Consider the following 17736-nt stretch of genomic DNA (forward strand, 5'->3'; position numbering starts at 1 on the left):
AATGAACAAATGTTATTATACTCAACCTCCGTACATAATTAACTCTAGCAAGTAGAAAATAGTATTTCAGTGACATGGTTTTCTAAAACATAAGAGCTTTCTAAAAATAACTTATATTCTGTTGAAATTCTCTCTCTTCAAAGCTGGTTACTCCTTTGTCTTTCCTATTGAATCCCTCTGTTCTCAGTTGTCTTGTGTAATGATAAGAGTAATGACATGTGCTAATAACTTCAGCAATCACTCTGCAACTTGGGGATTCAAATGGATCACTCAGTAGAGAATGTTTAGGCAGGAAGGTACTTACTCTCTTCAAGTCAGCTGACCAACTAAAACAGTGACGTTCACCCTCTCTCCAGAGGAAGGAAAATGAGCACCAAAAATTTTAAAAGCACCAAAATAAAACTAGGTTACCACAAGATTCCATAAAGATATACATTTCAGTAGGTACTCTTGCCTCCCTCTCTTTATCCTCTCTGTACAGATGGGGTATGGTTTCAGAGTATTTCTATCTAAATATCAAATATTTCAAAGTATAACAGCAACCCAAAGCAACTTACCTAAATGATGCCTGCTTTCTCTTCTTCTGTGGTGTTCTTTATCTCTTCCTTCAAATGATTTCAGATTCTTTTGTGTATCTGTTTGCTTTATCTCATGTCTTTTATGCTTTCTGTCTCGTTCTCTATCGCTCTCCCTATCTTTATCTTTTGGTACACTGTATCTTTCCTTCTCCATACTTGACTCCTGAAGCTTATCTCTATATCTCTCTCGGTCTCCTCTCTGGTGCTCTTTTCCCCTTTCTCTATCTCTCATTTTATCCCTGTCTCTTTCACCAGATTTAAATCTCTCTCTCTCTCTCGTTCTTTCCTTGCTCTTCCCTCTGTCTTTGCGTTCATGTTTATGAGTGTCTGTGTCATGAACAGACTTCTCTTTCTGCAGTTTCTTTTCTCTGTGCTTTTGGTCTTCATTTTGACTATCTGATTGTGATGCCTGAAATTTAAAAAAAAAAAAAAATCTATTATTATAACTCAGCAATCTGTTTTGATATAGTATATTCATGTGAAAAAAAAACAGTGGATTGCTAACTATGGATTTAATTTCCCAAACTGTATTAAAATGCTGATATATTTCTAGGCTTACTTTTTAAAATTACTAACACATGTCTGTACTTATTGTAAAAAGAACTAATAAAATAAATAAATAATAAACTGCATTTTCAATGTATTTGAAAATAATTGGGGAAAAAAAAGAAAATTTACTGTGGAACTGTGCATTCTGTTTAGAGCTAGGTTGAAAAATTAACTAAGTTAGCTCATGTAGACAGAAACTGCACCATCTTGTAAAACATGTTACAGATATAAACAATAATGATAGATAACTGTGCATCCTGCAGCTGCCTTCAGAAGATTGGCTTTTACTTGAACAGAAGGCAGCATATAAAAACTGTGAAAGAAAGTTTTTGGGCCTAGATCCCTTAAGGATGCAACTATTCTTATATTTTTCTAAAGTCATAAGAGATTATATTTTAATACTGAAGCAAGCAGCACAACTCCCACTGATTTCACTACATCCACAATTTCAGCTATTTACTCAATGCAGAACAAACAGAACTTGCTTTTATTATAGTCAATGAGTAAACTGAATTAAACTTTATCCATCTGTTCCACAGAAATGAAAGTCCAACCACACCAGTTCTGCTGGAACTAACAACTCACATTTGTTTGCTTTAGCCCACATGGAAGTAGTGGAAATGTTACTGAATGCCTAAAAAATACAAAGTACTTATACTGTAGAACTGGCACTGAAATAATGGGGAGCTTTGAAATATAATTGCTAGAAAGCTAGGTAAATAGATTAACAAGTAGGATGCTTTAGTTTATCAAAGGACTAATGAAGATCTGCACAAGACATAGAAAAGAAGATACATATTGGAAAACAGCTTTTAAAAACATATAGCACAAAACTAATATGAATATCAATGGTTGACTGACTGGAGCCTGAATGCTTATTTGACCAGCAGATTAAGTAATTAACCCGTTTAAGAGTGCATGACAAACATGATAGATGATGATAACAAATACAATACATAATATACATGTAGAAAAATGAATAAGTATACTTAAAGCAGAGCTGTAACTTGGATTTGGGTGGCCAGCAAAGCAGATCCCATTGTGTGCTGTGTGATTACCATAACAATGGTATTTTTTCCATTTACCTAATTAAGAAATCTGTAGAATAATCTTATATGACTTGTGTAGCTAGAAACAGTTGAGTGGGGCAGCTTCTGGACACACTTGGACTAGACAGATTCCAGAATGGTCAGTTGTGACAAGGAAGTTAGCAGCTACAGATTAAGGATCTGTCCTGTTTGTATTCAATGATGCAGATTTGAAGTGTCTGGTGTACCCAAGAGCCTTAAAGAGCTATTATGGATCCCACCAGGCAGAGTGGCTAGTAGAATAACCAGTCAACACTCTACATTTAGACTGCCAAAAAATTCCATTGCTGTAAGGTAACAACATCAAAACTAGCAGAAATAAAATAAAATCACCCTAAGATATTTCCTAAGTTCTTCTGATTTCCAAGTATCTTCTTTGGTTCTTCTCTAGAACAGAAAAGACAGCAAAAGACTGAGTAATCAATCTGCAGGGAGAAGTAAATCATTTAACAATGAATAGTTTTTCAAAGGAAAGGATCAAGGTATAAATGGCAAGTACCACTGAATTTTGTAATGTAAACATTAATTTGATTTAGCCCTAATGTGTACACTTACAGTGTACCTGATCTAACTGGACCTGGAAGAGGCCTGAAGCTCAGACTTCTACTGGGTTATCCAGCTCTGTATACACATGGTAACCAATCCTGAGGTCAGTGCTTATGGTGGATAACAGTGCAGCCTTCAAGAAAGACTTAAATTGGTCTTCCAGTCATAGACCAAATGGGTACACACAGTCAGGCCACTTTCGCAAAGTAATCAATGATTCAGTGTCCAACCTCCTGCTCTATTAGATCTAACTTAAAAGTCCCGGTCAGGGACTTATTTAGGTGAGGTTTTAATATCTCTGAGGTTGAAGTTTTTCTGGGCAACCTGGTTCTTGGGTTTGATCACTCTCAATTAAAAACGTTTTCCTCATACCAAGTCATAATTTCGCTTGCTGATAGTTAGGGCCACTACCTTCTGTCCTCTCACTGTACATCTCAAAGAAGAATTTGGCTCCATCTTTTCCACAGATCCTCTTTAGATACTTGAAGACAGCAGTTAAGATCCCCTCTTGGTTTTCTCATCTCTAGCCTGAACAGCTCCTTAGCCTCCTTCCCACATACACCAGGGCTCCAGCCCCACAGCCATCTCAGCACCTGACTCTAGAATCTCTTTACTATCAGTTACCTTAAAACCAGACATAGTACTGCAGACAGGGCCTCACAAGTGCTGAGTAGAGAACTGTCTTCCCTACACCTGCTAGCTGTGGTCTTCGTGACACACATAACCAGTGTGCGGTGAAACGTAACCACCTGAAGAGCACCCTGATGACTTACGTTCCAGTTTCTGTCCACCAGGACCCTCAGATCTTTTTCTGCAGAATCACTCACAGAACCCATTCACATGGCAAACAGTAAATACAGTATTTTCCCCTTAAGACATATCATTTGAGCCACCCCAAACTCGGCTGTAAGAACATTTCAGGGAATAAATAACATGGCCCAGCAGTGAATCTAAAAATACCATGACATATGTACTCCTTTTTTTTTTTTTAAATCAGCAGGGATCTGACATAGCCATGATACATTTTTGTTAGACTGTTAAAAACTGAAAGTTAAAAAAAGTTAGATTACTGTGCATTTCAAGTGAACCAGAGAATCTTCTGGTTTAGTAATTGCACGCATCTCAAAAAATGCTGGCACTATTTTTCAATCAACTGTCACTTCACATTTTAAAATGGTTCAGACTGTATGCGTAAGTTGACTGCCATATGAAATATTTGTATGTAGCACTGAAGAAAAAAGCAAAAAGGTAATGAAAATATTCAGAGTATACACGGACATTTTCACTAGACTTCTCCCTAGTTAAACAGGTTATATTTCTTCTATCCTCATTTGCTGAGTTACTGCCCTTAACTGCCTGGCTGCTGCTAAATAAACTAAAAGAAACCATATTGTTGGAGATCACTATAGCAAATGAGGAATTTTAATCTATTGAATATGTTTAACTAGTTTGTTGAAGGATGATGACTATATTCAAAGTGACACGGCCAGCCTACAATTATTCTCAAATTTAGACTTGGTAAAGTTACTAAAGATTAACAAAATAATTGCTGATAAATATTTAAATGATGAGCTGCACTGGTGGAAGAAAATAAAACACATGGTGCCCATTTATTATATGCAAGCAGCATTTTAGTAGTTGGAGGGTTTTTTTATTTATTCTACATGAAAAAATTCTTGTCTTTTCACACTTAAATTTCCTAGAAGATTGTAGTGGACTGGTAAACTTCATCTAAAGTCAATCAGAAGTACCAAAAAGGCAGCCTTTGTTACAAAATGAAAGCACCCTTTGCATTTTCTTTTCTTCTGATCCTTAAAAAAGGCAAAAAGTACAAATATTTACTACTGCAGAAAGTCAGATGAGAAAGTAAAACCAAAGTTGAAAATTTTCTAGAATGAAGTTTTAACAAAGCCTAAGAAACTTGACAGAACTTGTGTGAGGGTAAGCTGGAAGGAAGTATATGGATGGGAAGAGGAGTGCTGTTACAGTCTCAAATAGTAACCTGTTTAAAATCCTTAATATATATGATTATGTTTTGGTTTTAGATGGTATTTAGGTACATATCAGCAATCAAAAAAAGAATGCTAATGGTGTTAATAGCCTAAAACCTGTATAGCATATAGACAATATTAGGTAAGGTAGTCTGAGATTTATTTCAAAGCTGAGGCAAAAGGCATGCAGCAAACCTTTAAGAGATGATTCTCTAGTGCCCAAAAAGGTGCATCTGCCACTTTTCTGGCATCTGCTGTTCTCATCCTCTCCCCACTAGAATCTATTGCTTTTATATAGGATGATCTTCCACTTAATTCTCTGCTTTTGCAGCAGACTAACAAACAAATAGAAAATGAGAGATCTTTTACAAAGCTTAAAGAAACTTAACACCTTTGAGACCACTGTTGCTCTGTAGGTAGAGGAATCATTGTACACACACAAAGACATATTTAAAACAAACTTTAAAAGGATTTACTGAAGTTTCTCACCTGTTTACTACTTTAGAAGTCCTTATATACTCACTTAAATCCAGATTAAGGTTATTTAAACCACACTGGTGTTTAACTTAATTAATCCACCTGAGAGCATGGGGAGCTCATCAGCTGACTTAAAATGCCAGAGATTTATTGAACTCAAGAAGTGCTATGAAAATTTTTACATTTAAGAATCTATTCTTTAGTTTAAAGGACTCTTCAAGAGATATCAAAAGGGGTTTCTTCACACACTACCGAGAAAGACAGGAAGTTTTTTCAGAACTTAATATTATGATTTTAACTAAGTTAAGAACTTGGTTAACTATGATTCTAAAGAAAAAGAAACAGAAAAATAGTAAACCGTCTGTAGCTTTTAAACCAAAGTACTTTATTTTTTACATATAAAAATTTATCTTGCTTATTTCCAATATAAGTTGTCTATCTGAGAGCCCTCAAATAGGTAAACATCACGAGTGATAAACTTGATTTGGTAGAACAGAAACAGCAAAAGGAGGCTTTCTCATACAATGTGGCTGTTAGTATGACTGCCTCTGGGTCCTTGGCAGATTTATACTAACACCTGAAAAATTTTAGATCTAAGTTTAACTTTCTATCACAATTCACTAATTCACTTCTTTTCAGTAAAGAGGTTATTGATGTACCACAGTTACTGAAATGATACACAAACGGAAGTTTTTAGAGTGGTTCTAACATACTACTTCACATACCCTGCACAGTCACTCTATTTCCTACTCCATTACTATTCAGCATGACCACAAATTAACTAGCTGTTAAAATCCAGATTCATACAACAGTAATAAAGGTGATTTGATACATATTCACTTGAAAAAAGCAAAAGTAAGACAATAGTTGATGTTAGCATCTCCATGTGGTTTTGTTTGCTTTATTTTGGAGCTCTACAAACTTTTCATAATTTGACACTATCATGTTATGTGGGTTCCTAATGAACTGAAACCCAACAATCAGCAGTTACAGGAGTATCAGTTATTAAATATACCTTACCTACAACCTGAAACATTAACAGCTTTGGATATTTATATAAAGCACCTATCCTCTTCTGCAGAAACATCTGTGGCTGATACGGCCTCATCAGTCGGCTAGAGGAATAAGGACTTCCTTACTACCGCTACTTGGGTGCGAGTTCTATCGGCGTGCTGACAAAACAAGGAGACCTGAAATGTCCAGGGAGTGCTATGAGGGTTCTCAGGGCCAGCAGAACAAACACTAGGGCTGTGTCCTGCCCTTGGCCCCACAGAAGCCCTGGCTTATTCAACGCCAAGGGACACGCGCGGCGGCAGTGAGACGCGGCCGGCTGAGGCCGCCAAGGCGCCTAAAGCAAGGCTTTGGGAGGCGCCAAGGCACCTAAAGCATAAAGGGCCGGGAGCAGGGGGAGGCCGAGCAAGAAGAACAAGACGGGTCGGGCGGCGGCTGGGCCGCGCTGCTACCGCCTCCGGCGCCTCCTCAGGGCCCTCCTGGAGCGGGGGAAGGGGCGAGGCGAGGCGGCCTCTCGCGCCGCGTCCGCAGGATTCGGGCCTGGGCAGCGCCGGCAGGCCGGCCCGGCTCCCCGGAGCCCCTGCCGCTTCCCAGCGGCCCCTCACCTTCTCACCCTCCATGGCGGGGGCGGGCGGGCGCCGCGTCCCGCCGCTACCGGCCGCCTCCGAGCGGGCAGGAAACCAGGGCCGGTGCGTCCGGGCCTGCCTAGCAACAGGCGGCGAGGGGACAGCAGCCGATCGGCCGAGCGATGGATGAGCGCCGGGGGCCGCCGCCTGAACGGGTGGGTGCTGCTGCCGCACGGGATTGTGGGAAAGGGCGAGGGCGCCCGGCGGTGAGGGGAAGGGCGGGGCGCAGGTCGCTCGCTACGGCGCGGCAGGACGGCGCCCGACCATCTCTAGGCCTTTGCTAGCGAGCAGCGGCACGCTGGGAGGCCCGTGTGCCTGCAGGAGGGTTTTCCTCTTCGAGCTGGGGTTCCTCGGGGGGAGGGCTCGGACCCGCCCAGCGCCATCCTGTGAGGTGGGGACGGGGCGCTCACCTCGGCAGCCGTTAAAGCACTGCCGCGCTCCTGTTCGCTGCTGGCTTTTTGTAGGCTAAGTGTAGTATAAAATCATTCCTAATGGTAGCTGGTGCACTCTTGGTAAAGTTATGCACGATTACTGTGGAAAATAATATTAAGGGTGATATGCTTACTGTAATCTGCCGTTTACCCAGATATTAGGTAGAGGTAGGTATGAAGAATACCCGTAGAAATAAAAATGTTAATAATATTCCCACAGTAACAAATACCGGAGCTGTATTTCTGAAACAAAGGGCAAGTGGTAGCTTACCAAACACACGTGAAACAAACGACGTAAACGATGATCGCCTGCAGGAAAGGTGTGTGCTTTTTTCACAGCAAGTATTTACAATCTATTAAGGTGCAATTTAAAAGACCAAGTGAAAATTCCTGTAGGCACTTTTAACTTTGTTGTCTATTTTTTTCTTCTTAAGAGTAAAGAAAAAGTTAATATGTAACTTACTGATAATATTAATTATTAATGGTTGTAGAAAACTGACTACGGGGGAAGGGGGGAAAGCAAAAGAAGAGGTCTTGTTGCACCTGAGAAACATTCTTGCCATAGCTCAACGGGAGTTTGTCACACTGACCTCAAAGAGATAAAATGTAACCCCTTGGCCTTAAATGGTCAGTTGACAAATACATATGAAGCATTGATACCCTTGCCCTTATTCATGTTTTCAGAATAAACTAAAAATGTTGTGAAAGTTGCCTCACTGTCCAGACTATGAAATATTTTCCTTTATCGTGCAGCAGAAAAGCAAAGGCAAATTAAGTAAGCATCTATGGATACTAAACTATTTATAAATATTCTTATGAATTATTTAGCTGTCTTTGACAGAGCAATAATAAGCTATAAGCATTTTATATCTTCTTCCCTGAACAAATAAAAATGCACTTCCAAGTCCTCTTGGCTTAACTTAAAGAGCTCTTTAGCCAAAGAGCCAAACCCATGGAACAAGACATCTGCCTAGTAAAGGATGCTCTGCAGAAATGCTGTCCTACAGGTAGAGGCTGCAGGACAAACACTGCCTTCAAGTACTCTAATTGAACTTTAGTTTTAACACTATAGCAAATACACGTAACTAAAACTAGCAAATGTGACAGTGTTACCAAAGACTGTCACATTTGGGTTTTTTCCAAGTTCTGGTTGTACCATCTACTCTTTAGAATATGCATATGTACTTGTTACCAAAAAAAAAAAAAAATCAGTTTTGGCTGCCAATAGCTTTTTCTTACCACTATTAGAGTATACTACTCAGGCAGCTTTATGTCAAGAGAAAAAATATGGATGTGGGAAGGCACCACTAGAGGGTTTGGAAAGAACTTTTCAAACCTTAAGCCAGGGATCAAGCTGAAGTTTAACTGCTGCATGAGAACACAAGCTGGAAGAACACCTGTGGAATAACAGAACTAAAACAAGTGCACGTTTAAGTGTGTCCACCATGTATTACAAATAAACTACAGTTTCTCACCAATGTAGTGGAAAAAAATGAATACATCAGTAGTTTTATTGTTTTTATAAAAATAGGTGTTAGAATCATGTGAATACAGGCAATTAAACGGCAAATATCTGCTGTATTACTAGACAGCCTGAAAGGATGCCCTAGCTTTTCTTGGAAAGAAAAGTGTTGTAAACAAGGCGCTTGGTAGCCCTGGGAATTTTAACACGATTTTAGCTTTTACATGCTTTTCTATTGTCTGGCTTGGTACACATATCTTCTTTACCTACACTGTTATCTGAAAAACAGGGATATAAAATAACTCAACTTTTTACATTCTGTGGTAATAAGCTATTTTTATCTTTGGATGTTCTTCTAATCCTGTGAAGCAATATTTCATTTTTCTTCACCACTGTATGGAATGACACACCACATCATTACACAAAAAAATTACTGGAAATATCAACCCTCCCTAGGACAATATGGCAACCCTCCACCATGCTTAAAAATTATGATTCTTTTATTATTAATAAAAATTAAAAAATAAAATAATACCTTTTTTGTATGAAGAGACTTGTTAGGATCTAGGCTTTGTAGCTATATTTTTTCCCTTTTTTAAACCAATTTCTGCTGAGGCCTTATGAAGATGCGAAGAAAATGTTAATATTACTATCGATGGAGGTGCATATATGACCTCTTGCAAAGTGTTCAAAATGTTTATGTTAGTCAGTCCTCCAGCTTCATAAACAGAAACTGCAAAAGTGTGGATCTCTGAAGTAAATTTGTTCCTTTAGTGTTGAACTATAACTTGTAAACTCCCATTAGGGAAATGATTCTTGTGAAAACTTATTAAGAAACATATTTTAGTGGAAAGTATTTCTGTCTTCAGGAACAATAAATATTTGAGGATCTAATAATGAGAGTACAATTTATGCATTCAGTGAAACTGAAACCAGATTGGGTGATACCAGGGATCAGTCACATATGGTTTTGTTCCACACAACAGAAGTTCTGTATACTGAACAGGTATGGTAGAGTCTTCTGACTCTTCTTTGTGCTATATATTAGATAATTTGAAGCAAGCAGAAAATATCTGTGCTATATACTAGATAATCTGAAGCAGGTTGACACAGCTGGATAAAATCATCATGAGAATTTATTAGGATGAAACTTCATGTAAATTATGTTTCCATTAATAATTCCAAAATTTTAAGGAAAAATAACGTGTAATATCAAATACTGGTTTTCAGAAAGATTAACTATTACTGAAAATGGTCAAGAAGCAGCAATTAAAATTGCTTCCAAAATGTGATTTTTTGTGTGAATTCCAAAAAAAGTCAGGGAAACCTGGATTTTCTTTTTCACCATATAAATGGAATTTTTCCCAATTTTTCTCATCCTCAAAACCCCAGATGTATAAATAAGATCTTTTTGGAAGTTATTCTGAAAAATAGTGCTGGTACTTACTGGAAAAAAAGCTCCATGGCAAACTGATGTGATGCAAGGTAAAGATAAACATAAACATAGGACAACACTACTTTTACTCCAATGGAAGCTCTTGAGTTTGAAAAAGCAAAAAAGGAATCCAATAAAAAGGAGGAACAAGCACATATGGCTAAGAATGGGTATAAAGGAATACTGCAAGCAAAATGTGTTAATTAAAATTCTAAGAAGGCAACAGACCTACAAAGCAGGATAAATATTAAAGAATAAATATTATTTAAATGAGATAAATATAATCAGCTCTGTAGCTGATACAATTCACTATAGGATACTTAAGGAAAAGCCAGAGTAATCTCTGTGCCATAAGTGAGTATCTTCAAGAGTTCCTGAAGCACTGAAGATTGCTATCGTAAGTATTAAAAAATAGGATCAGAAAATACACAAATTAACAATTCCAAGATTCTCAAGCAAGTTTTTAAACAATTTATCAGCACCAAAAAGATTGGAATAAACAAATAACTTGTGTTTATCCAGAACATTTTAAGAAAAACGTTATAGTAGAGTAACTGACCCTAATTTATCCCCTAGCAGCAGGGTTTATATCTTGATTTTAACAAGACTCTTTTGTCCCTATTATAATAACAGGTATGCTAATTTCATACCACCAGTTTCTTCATCAAAATACTGTGTGGGGCCAAGTCAGTTACCTACAGACATTCTAAGAAATCAGCAGTAATCAGAATTTTCTATTGATGTTACAGATAAATGCTATCAAATTAATGCTACAAGATCTTGCTTCTGTTTGCCTATTTGATTGGCACAGTATCATCCACCTTTTGTTTGGATTAATCAAGCTTCCCTGTCAACTGAGGAATTACTCTGTCCAGGATCAATGCTAGGCTGTCAGGCCTACACTTACGTGTTTGTCATCCTAAATGCTGCTACAAGATTAATCTTTTTTCTGATGTGCTTCTCCAGTGTATTAATACTGAGTGTAGAGGGTACTCCTCTACAAATTCTATATCCAGTTCATTTGCACAATACACATCGAGGAGATGCACAATACACATAAAGGAGAGCAAAATAAGATGCAGCATATGGTAAAGTGTTAGTTGGTAAATGTCATGTTAATTCATTCACTTTTTTTTTTCCTTGTTTTGAATTTTCATTTTGGTTTGTGGTACAGTTGTCTTCTGCTTCAGATACCGTGAAGCCAGACAGGGAGGTAAAATGGAGCAATTGAGTCCAAGACCAAGAACAAAGGGCTTGAAAAAATAAGAAAATATTAGAAATATTGGTTGTAATGGAGGGAGCGCACATACAATATGGCCATTTGTACTAGGTGTTACTGAAACTCAGGACTGAGGAGTTCACAAGGAAGTCTATTTAAGCAAATTAAGTAATTAGAAGAGGAATACAGTAAATGCAAAAGATCACCTGCATTTACTGTAGTTTGATATTATTGGTATCCAAAGTGGTCATGGAGTCGTACTTGATAGCTCCAATTTAAGGTAACAAGCTTTTCAGGGTCTAATGCTGCCCTTCGGTCCCCTCACTGTTACAGCCTGAGGTGTTTTGAGTTTTCTAGAAGTAAAGACCCAAAGTAAGTAGTCATTTCAAAGCTCGGATTACCACATACTTGTAAATAACTGATTTCGTTACTCCTTTTTGTATCATTTGGTCATTCAGAATTTTCATCCTAACCTAATTACATAGGTGGGAGCACTCACTGTCAACGGTAAAGAGGGAGTAAAGAAGAGCAACACGAGTCTATGGCCAGAAATTGTTTTTGCTTAAAGTGGTCCATTGTGCCTGATTGCAGGCATGGAGGGAATTTGGAAAGATGACAGAACAGGACAGCACATTCAGTTGTCGAGATGTGGATTCTTTTTCCAATTCTGCTCTGCAGCACTGAGCAAACAACTTTTCCTTTTGTGCCGTTGCCTTCCTGACCTTCCTTTTCTCTGGATAACGGAGATGAGGTTGCTTTCACTACTTAAGGAAATGAATCTTATGCAGCTTTCCTATTTGTCCGTTTGTATGAGATTTATAACTTCTCAGCCTATTGGCTAAATTCATTCTCCCCTCTTCCCTGCCTGCAATATTAGTCTCATAAAGTCCTACAAATTTTGTGAAAATTGGCAGCTGAAGAGAGGGGAAACGAGAGGACCCTCGTTCCCACTAAGTGAAAGGTTAGCTATTTAAAGCCAAAAGAAAAAAACCTCCTGGTGAATGCTGAGTTTAAGCAGTAGGTGCGCACCAGCAAACTGATTAGCACACGGCTAAGGCCGAGCAACAGCTGCCCCTCACGAAACTGGTGGTTACATGAAAGTTATTTAAAAGATAAGGGAATGGTAGGAGGAATGATGTGGGAAGCAGGTGCTACTATGTTAAGGGGATACAGGACACAAGCGTGTAGAAAATCGGTTTTTCTAGTTCCACAGATTGGGGGTTGCGTAATCCCAAAGCCGTGGGTGCTACCCCCGGTGCTCCTGTGTATTAACAAACTGACAGAGGAGCCGGCTTTGTCTGAGGGTGCGTGAGCAGAGCTCCGGGAACCCCCGCTGGAACCGCGGAGCGGAGCGACGGGTCGCTGGTCCCCTGAGCAGTGGGTCCTTCAGTAACATCCCTCAGGAGGGAACAGAGAAAAATACGAAGCTCGTTTCTGGGGGGTGTAACTGGTACGCGCCGCTCAGCCGTGCACTCGGCTGACGAGAAAGGGGCCGCGCTGCGGTCTGCCCCCGGGGGAGCCCACGCTACCGCCTTCGCGGTCCCCGAGGCCCTGGCGAGGCTAGGCGGGAGGCTCCGAGGCGACGGGGGTCCCGGCAGCCGTGAGGAGAGCTCGGTGAGAGGCGGCGACCGTCGCCTCCCGGCCCAGGTCCCGTCGCGCAGGACGAGCCCGCGCTTCCTGGGGCAGGCCTGGGAGGGAAGGACGAGCGAGAGCGGGGCCGGCAGGGGGGCGGGGGGAGGCGGCAGCGCGGAGGGGGCGTTCGTGCGACGCGCCGGCCGCCAATAGCGGTGGCGGGGGCCCGGGCGCCTCCCCGCGGCGGCGCACCCCACCCCCCCCACGGCGGCGGCCGTTTGGGCCGGGCCGCCCCGAACCCGGAAGCGGGCGGCGGTTGGTGTCGGTACGCGGGGAGCGGGGCCGGGCGCAGGATGCGAGGCGCTGCCGCCGCCCTGCCCCCCTGCCCGCTCGCAGCCAGCGCCCGAGGAGAAGGAGGAGGAGGAGCAGCGGCAGCAGCGGGAGGAGCGGCAGCAGCAGTAGGAACCGCCGCTGCGATAGCATGAGCGGGGCCGCGGCGAAGCAGTCCCCCGGCGCGGGGTCCGCCACGGATCCCGCCGCCGCGGAGAAGGCGGCGACTGAGGACTCGGTGCCAGAACCGCCGCCGCCGCTGCTGAGCGTGGACGTGACGGGCTTGGTGTCGCAGTTTGCGAGGAGCTTCGTGCTGATCTTCCCTGTGTACGTGCTGGGCTACCTGGGGCTGAGCTTCAGCTGGGTCCTCATCGCCCTGTGCGGGCTCTTCTGGATCCGCAGGCACCGCGGCGGCAAGACCTCCCGCCTGGGCCGGGCGCTCGCCTTCCTGGAGGATGAGGAGGAGGCGGTGCGGCTCAGCGTCTCCTCCGCGGATCTGCCTGCGTGGGTGAGTGGCCACCACCCTCCGGCGCTGCCGAGGGAGCACCCGCGCCCGGCGGGCAGCCCAGCCGCCGGGCGGGCCGGGGCCTGTCACCTCCCCGCCCCGGGGCTGCGTGACCCCACCCCGGGGCTGCGGGGGAAGAGGCTCGCTACAGGCCGGAGGCCGGAGCCCCGGAGCCCCGGAGCCGGCCCGACGGGAGGGAGGAGGGGGCGAAGGGGCGGCATCTCCCGCGCCCCTAGGCTGCTCGGACCGGTTTGCCAGCCTCTTTGGAGACTCGGCGTCCAGCGGCGGGAGCGCTGTTGCCGGTCGTGGGCAGGCGGGGTGGCCTGTCCCTGCCGCCCGTTAGCACCCGCGGCAGCCGTGTGGTGACAGCCCCGCGGCGCTGCCGGACGACACTGAACCTGGCATGGACGGGTTTCCCTCGCAGAAATAAACTTTACCTCAGGGTTTGGTCGTGGTCGTCCCCCGTCCCGTTCCCCGCCCCCCCCCCCGGTGCCAGTGACGCACACGTCTTGGATGTGGCGAGGTCTCTGCGGTGCACAGGTCTGGTGACTCGGGTTGGAACCTTTTCATGGAAAGTTGAGATTAGAGGTAGACAAAATCGGTATCTTAACGGTTTTCAGAAAAGCGTTACTGAATAGGGAGTGACATAAAAATGAGGTTGTTCTGGCAGGTTTCAGGGTTGTGACGTGAGGACTAAGGTAAAGGGGCTGTGATGGCCTTATTTGTGCATTGCTGTGATGGGTTTTAAAAGGCATTCTTCGAAAGTGGAGTCTTCCTTTGAAAGTTTCAGGCTTTCTAATAAGTCCTTAGAACTACCGTTATTATTTTTTTTTAGCTGAACCTCAGCTTCAAAGTTGAATGCTGCTTCTTCGTAATTTTTACTTTGGAGGATTAACAATTTTTTAAATACAGCTGGTAGCTGTCAGTGCTCATCCAGGCCTCTGTATGTCCTGGTCTGCCCCCGTGATCTGCTGTGCAGAGCTTACTGCTCTCTTAGTCCCCATATCTGAAGTCTTGAAGGTTTCTGCTACATCTTTCTATGTGATTTCTTTGTTGACTGCTCTCCACTCCTCAGTAATAGCCATCCACATCTCTGCTGGGTGCTGTTTGCAGTGACTGTGCATTGAGCAGTGTTGAGATGATAAGTATCCAAGTAGCTATTTTCATGGGATCAAATTGCTATACCTGATGTCACCTGTCCTAGATCTACTAAGGAAGTTATAGGAGTTCTACTCATCTGGAGAGAATGTAGTGTTGAGGTGTGAGATGGGAGTCTTTCTTACTCCTGTTTCTTTGCATCTTTTACCTGCTCTTCTAGCGGAAGATCATGGTAAAAATGAGGACAATGTTTAGGAGAGGTGAAGTGGTTTTACTGCTTGAAGCTGAGGTGTGAGTCTTAAATAATGTGATTAATAGCTCTTATGTTAGCTCTGTGTTCTTGGGGTTTTTTTCCCGCTGTAATCATGCAGCAATATAATGGAAGTGTTCTGATTTGATGCATTTAAAATTAATTAACTGAAGCTAGATTTGTTATGGAGCAGTGTATATAGTAACTATCTGCTGGTAACTAAGCAGTAGATATTCAAGCTTAGTGCTGTGTGTAAATTTCATTTTAAGTCACAATTTATTACCTTTGATAAAATGGCAATTAATTCCTGTGTGGAGTTGTCCAAATAACTAAAGATTTAGAAAGAGGCCTCTTGACTCAAGTCATGGCAAAAATTCATAGAGAGGAATGAGTGCTGGCTGCAAACACCTGCATATATCCCATGGTATTATGAGAAAGCAACTGATCATACGCAGAGCTCCCACAAAAGCGTGACCTTCTGATATACCAGTTGACAGATATATTGTAAATCACTGTTGGGGTTTTTTTGTGGGGTTTTTTGGTTTGTTTTTTTCATGTTCTTTAAAGGTCTTGGTTCTTTTCTTTCTTCTGACATATGCTGTGTTCTGGAAGTATCACGCTTCATAATAAATGTAGCTTCCAGATGAAATGCAATCTGGAAAACAGAGGTCTGAGAACTGAAGGCCCACTTAAATCAAAAGTGGTCTTCAATGTCTGCTTGCATAGTCATTAAGCTTTATGTGAGTCTTTTTGCTGCCTCTGTAATGTTTCTTGGAAAAACTGCTATTCTCCTTCCTTCTGCGTTATGTATGTTGTCTTGGAGATTCCTGGATTTCAGTCATATTTCAAATAAGAGCTACTGGGTGGTATATGGAGCCTGACATCTCTTAGGTATTGAGTTTATCCATTTCAATGTGAAGTCCAAACTGGAGTTCCCTTGGTTTCTGGCCAGGGAAATAAGCTTGAGTAGGACAATGCTGCGTTTTAAATAGAGGAAATTCTTTACTCTTGGGGACTGAAACTGAGATGTAATAAACCATTTTTCAACTAAAATTATGTAACATCTCAAGCATTTATTTGACATGTGGCATCTTCCTGGGCTCTTGATTGGAAAAGAACTTTAGCTGAGCAGCAGTGTATGTAAGGTGTGATTTTTCTTCCCCTCCACCTACCTTGAAATCGATTGCTGCTTTAGCAATTCATTTTCAGTATTCAGTAATACTGCATCAGGTTACTAAGTTTTAAGAAAGTGGTAATTGCAGGAGTAATGAATTAAGATTTCTCTGCTGACAGTATGCTCAATTATGATTTGAAAGTGATACTGCTGTGCTATCACACTAGAGTTGGTAATGTTAATTATTAGTTTCCTAGATTAGCTTTACTTCTTCCATAAGCAGGTGGTTATATAATAGAATATTCTGTACTGTGCATGTGAAATGAATTAATTCAACATGAATACAAGTTATGTTACTTAAAATGTCAACACTGAATTATTTAAAAGAAATATGTATATGCTAAAAAATATTTCCTTTACTGTCTTAAAAGATTAAGATCTGTACTCATAGACTTGCTAACACATAGCTTTGCTACATGTTTGGAAGATGTCACTGATTATATGGGGTGGGAGGGAGCAGAGGTGGGTGCTTTTCCAAGTCATTTAAAACTAGGCAGCAGAATTTACAATGAGAAAAGGGTTGGAGATCAAAATGGTCTTTAAATAAAGTCGACATTTCCCCTTTCTTAGCAACATTTTTATACGCTAGATGCAATGTATATTGGAATGAATGTCATTAAGATGCAAACATATATAAGGAAAGTGGCAATTTAAGTATCACTACTTAGAGGATAGAAGGTAGGAAACCAGGACTCTCAATTTTTAAAGGCCAGGTATCATGTAGCCTTTTATTTTTTAAACAGTAATGGAATTTCGTAATCTAAGTGGTATAACAAATTTACTTTGTTCTTTCTCAGAACAACCAAAAAAGTTAATGTAATTTTTCCACTGTAGGTGTTTTTGGTTGCTTAATATGACTTTTATAACATGCAACATACCATGTTTGACATCTTTTTGGATAACTGAAACTTTGACTCCTGTTTTCTTCAACATACAGATTAAAAGCCACGCTGATTTTTTTTTTTTTTCCCCAGATTAATTGTAAGTTTGGCCTGATACCAGGAGCTGTGTCTGTGTGCAGTCTGTCAGCAATCAGCAGGAGACCAAAATAGGAACAAATCTTAGCATTTTTGAATAATTGATTCTGAAAACAGATGTAGGCAATTTTCTTCATATCCCTAACCATGTATTATACATAAACTGAAATTCTGTACATCATGTAGTAAAAATAATGTCATATTAAAACATTAATTGCAAGTCTCATGTAGCATTTTGGGTCCTACAGACTCACTTCAGTTTCTGTTCTAGTTTGGAGTGATTTGTAGAGTTTTGTTTTTGTTGTTTTGTTTTCTCATCAACTTAAGGTAAAAAGAAAAATCTGCCTAAAACTTAAGAAGCTGTCTAGTCACCTTTTTAACTAAACTGATCTACAGTCCTATTGTAAAGAAATCTGG

The 17736-nt window shown here is 41.4% G+C and overlaps 2 protein-coding genes across 8 annotated transcripts in view; one reads left to right on the forward strand and one right to left on the reverse strand.

Annotated features, from left to right (window-relative positions):
- Nucleotides 1-7870, reverse strand: part of DYNC2I1 (dynein 2 intermediate chain 1) — a 46633-nt gene extending 38763 nt beyond the window's left edge. The window contains exons 1-3 of one of the 3 annotated variants that reach the window (XM_074868424.1): nt 6846-7870; nt 2549-2602; nt 558-987 (exon numbers count right to left, since the gene is read on the reverse strand). In XM_074868424.1, coding sequence (XP_074724525.1) covers nt 558-987; nt 2549-2602; nt 6846-6860 — 499 coding nt within the window. In that variant the 5' untranslated portion in view covers nt 6861-7870. The remainder of the gene's footprint in view (nt 1-557; nt 988-2548; nt 2603-6845) is intronic. The other 2 variants (XM_074868407.1, XM_074868416.1) reach the window with 2 other exon arrangements.
- Nucleotides 7871-8844: 974 nt separating this feature from the next.
- ESYT2 (extended synaptotagmin 2) overlaps nt 8845-17736 on the forward strand; it is a 91605-nt gene continuing 82713 nt past the window's right edge. Inside the window, exon 1 of one of the 5 annotated variants that reach the window (XM_074868456.1) lies at nt 8845-13823. In XM_074868456.1, coding sequence (XP_074724557.1) covers nt 13467-13823 — 357 coding nt within the window. In that variant the 5' untranslated portion in view covers nt 8845-13466. The remainder of the gene's footprint in view (nt 13824-17736) is intronic. The other 4 variants (XM_074868465.1, XM_074868472.1, XM_074868482.1 and 1 more) reach the window with 4 other exon arrangements.

This window comes from Strix uralensis, chromosome 1 (assembly GCF_047716275.1).
Source record: "Strix uralensis isolate ZFMK-TIS-50842 chromosome 1, bStrUra1, whole genome shotgun sequence".
NCBI lineage: Eukaryota > Metazoa > Chordata > Aves > Strigiformes > Strigidae > Strix > Strix uralensis.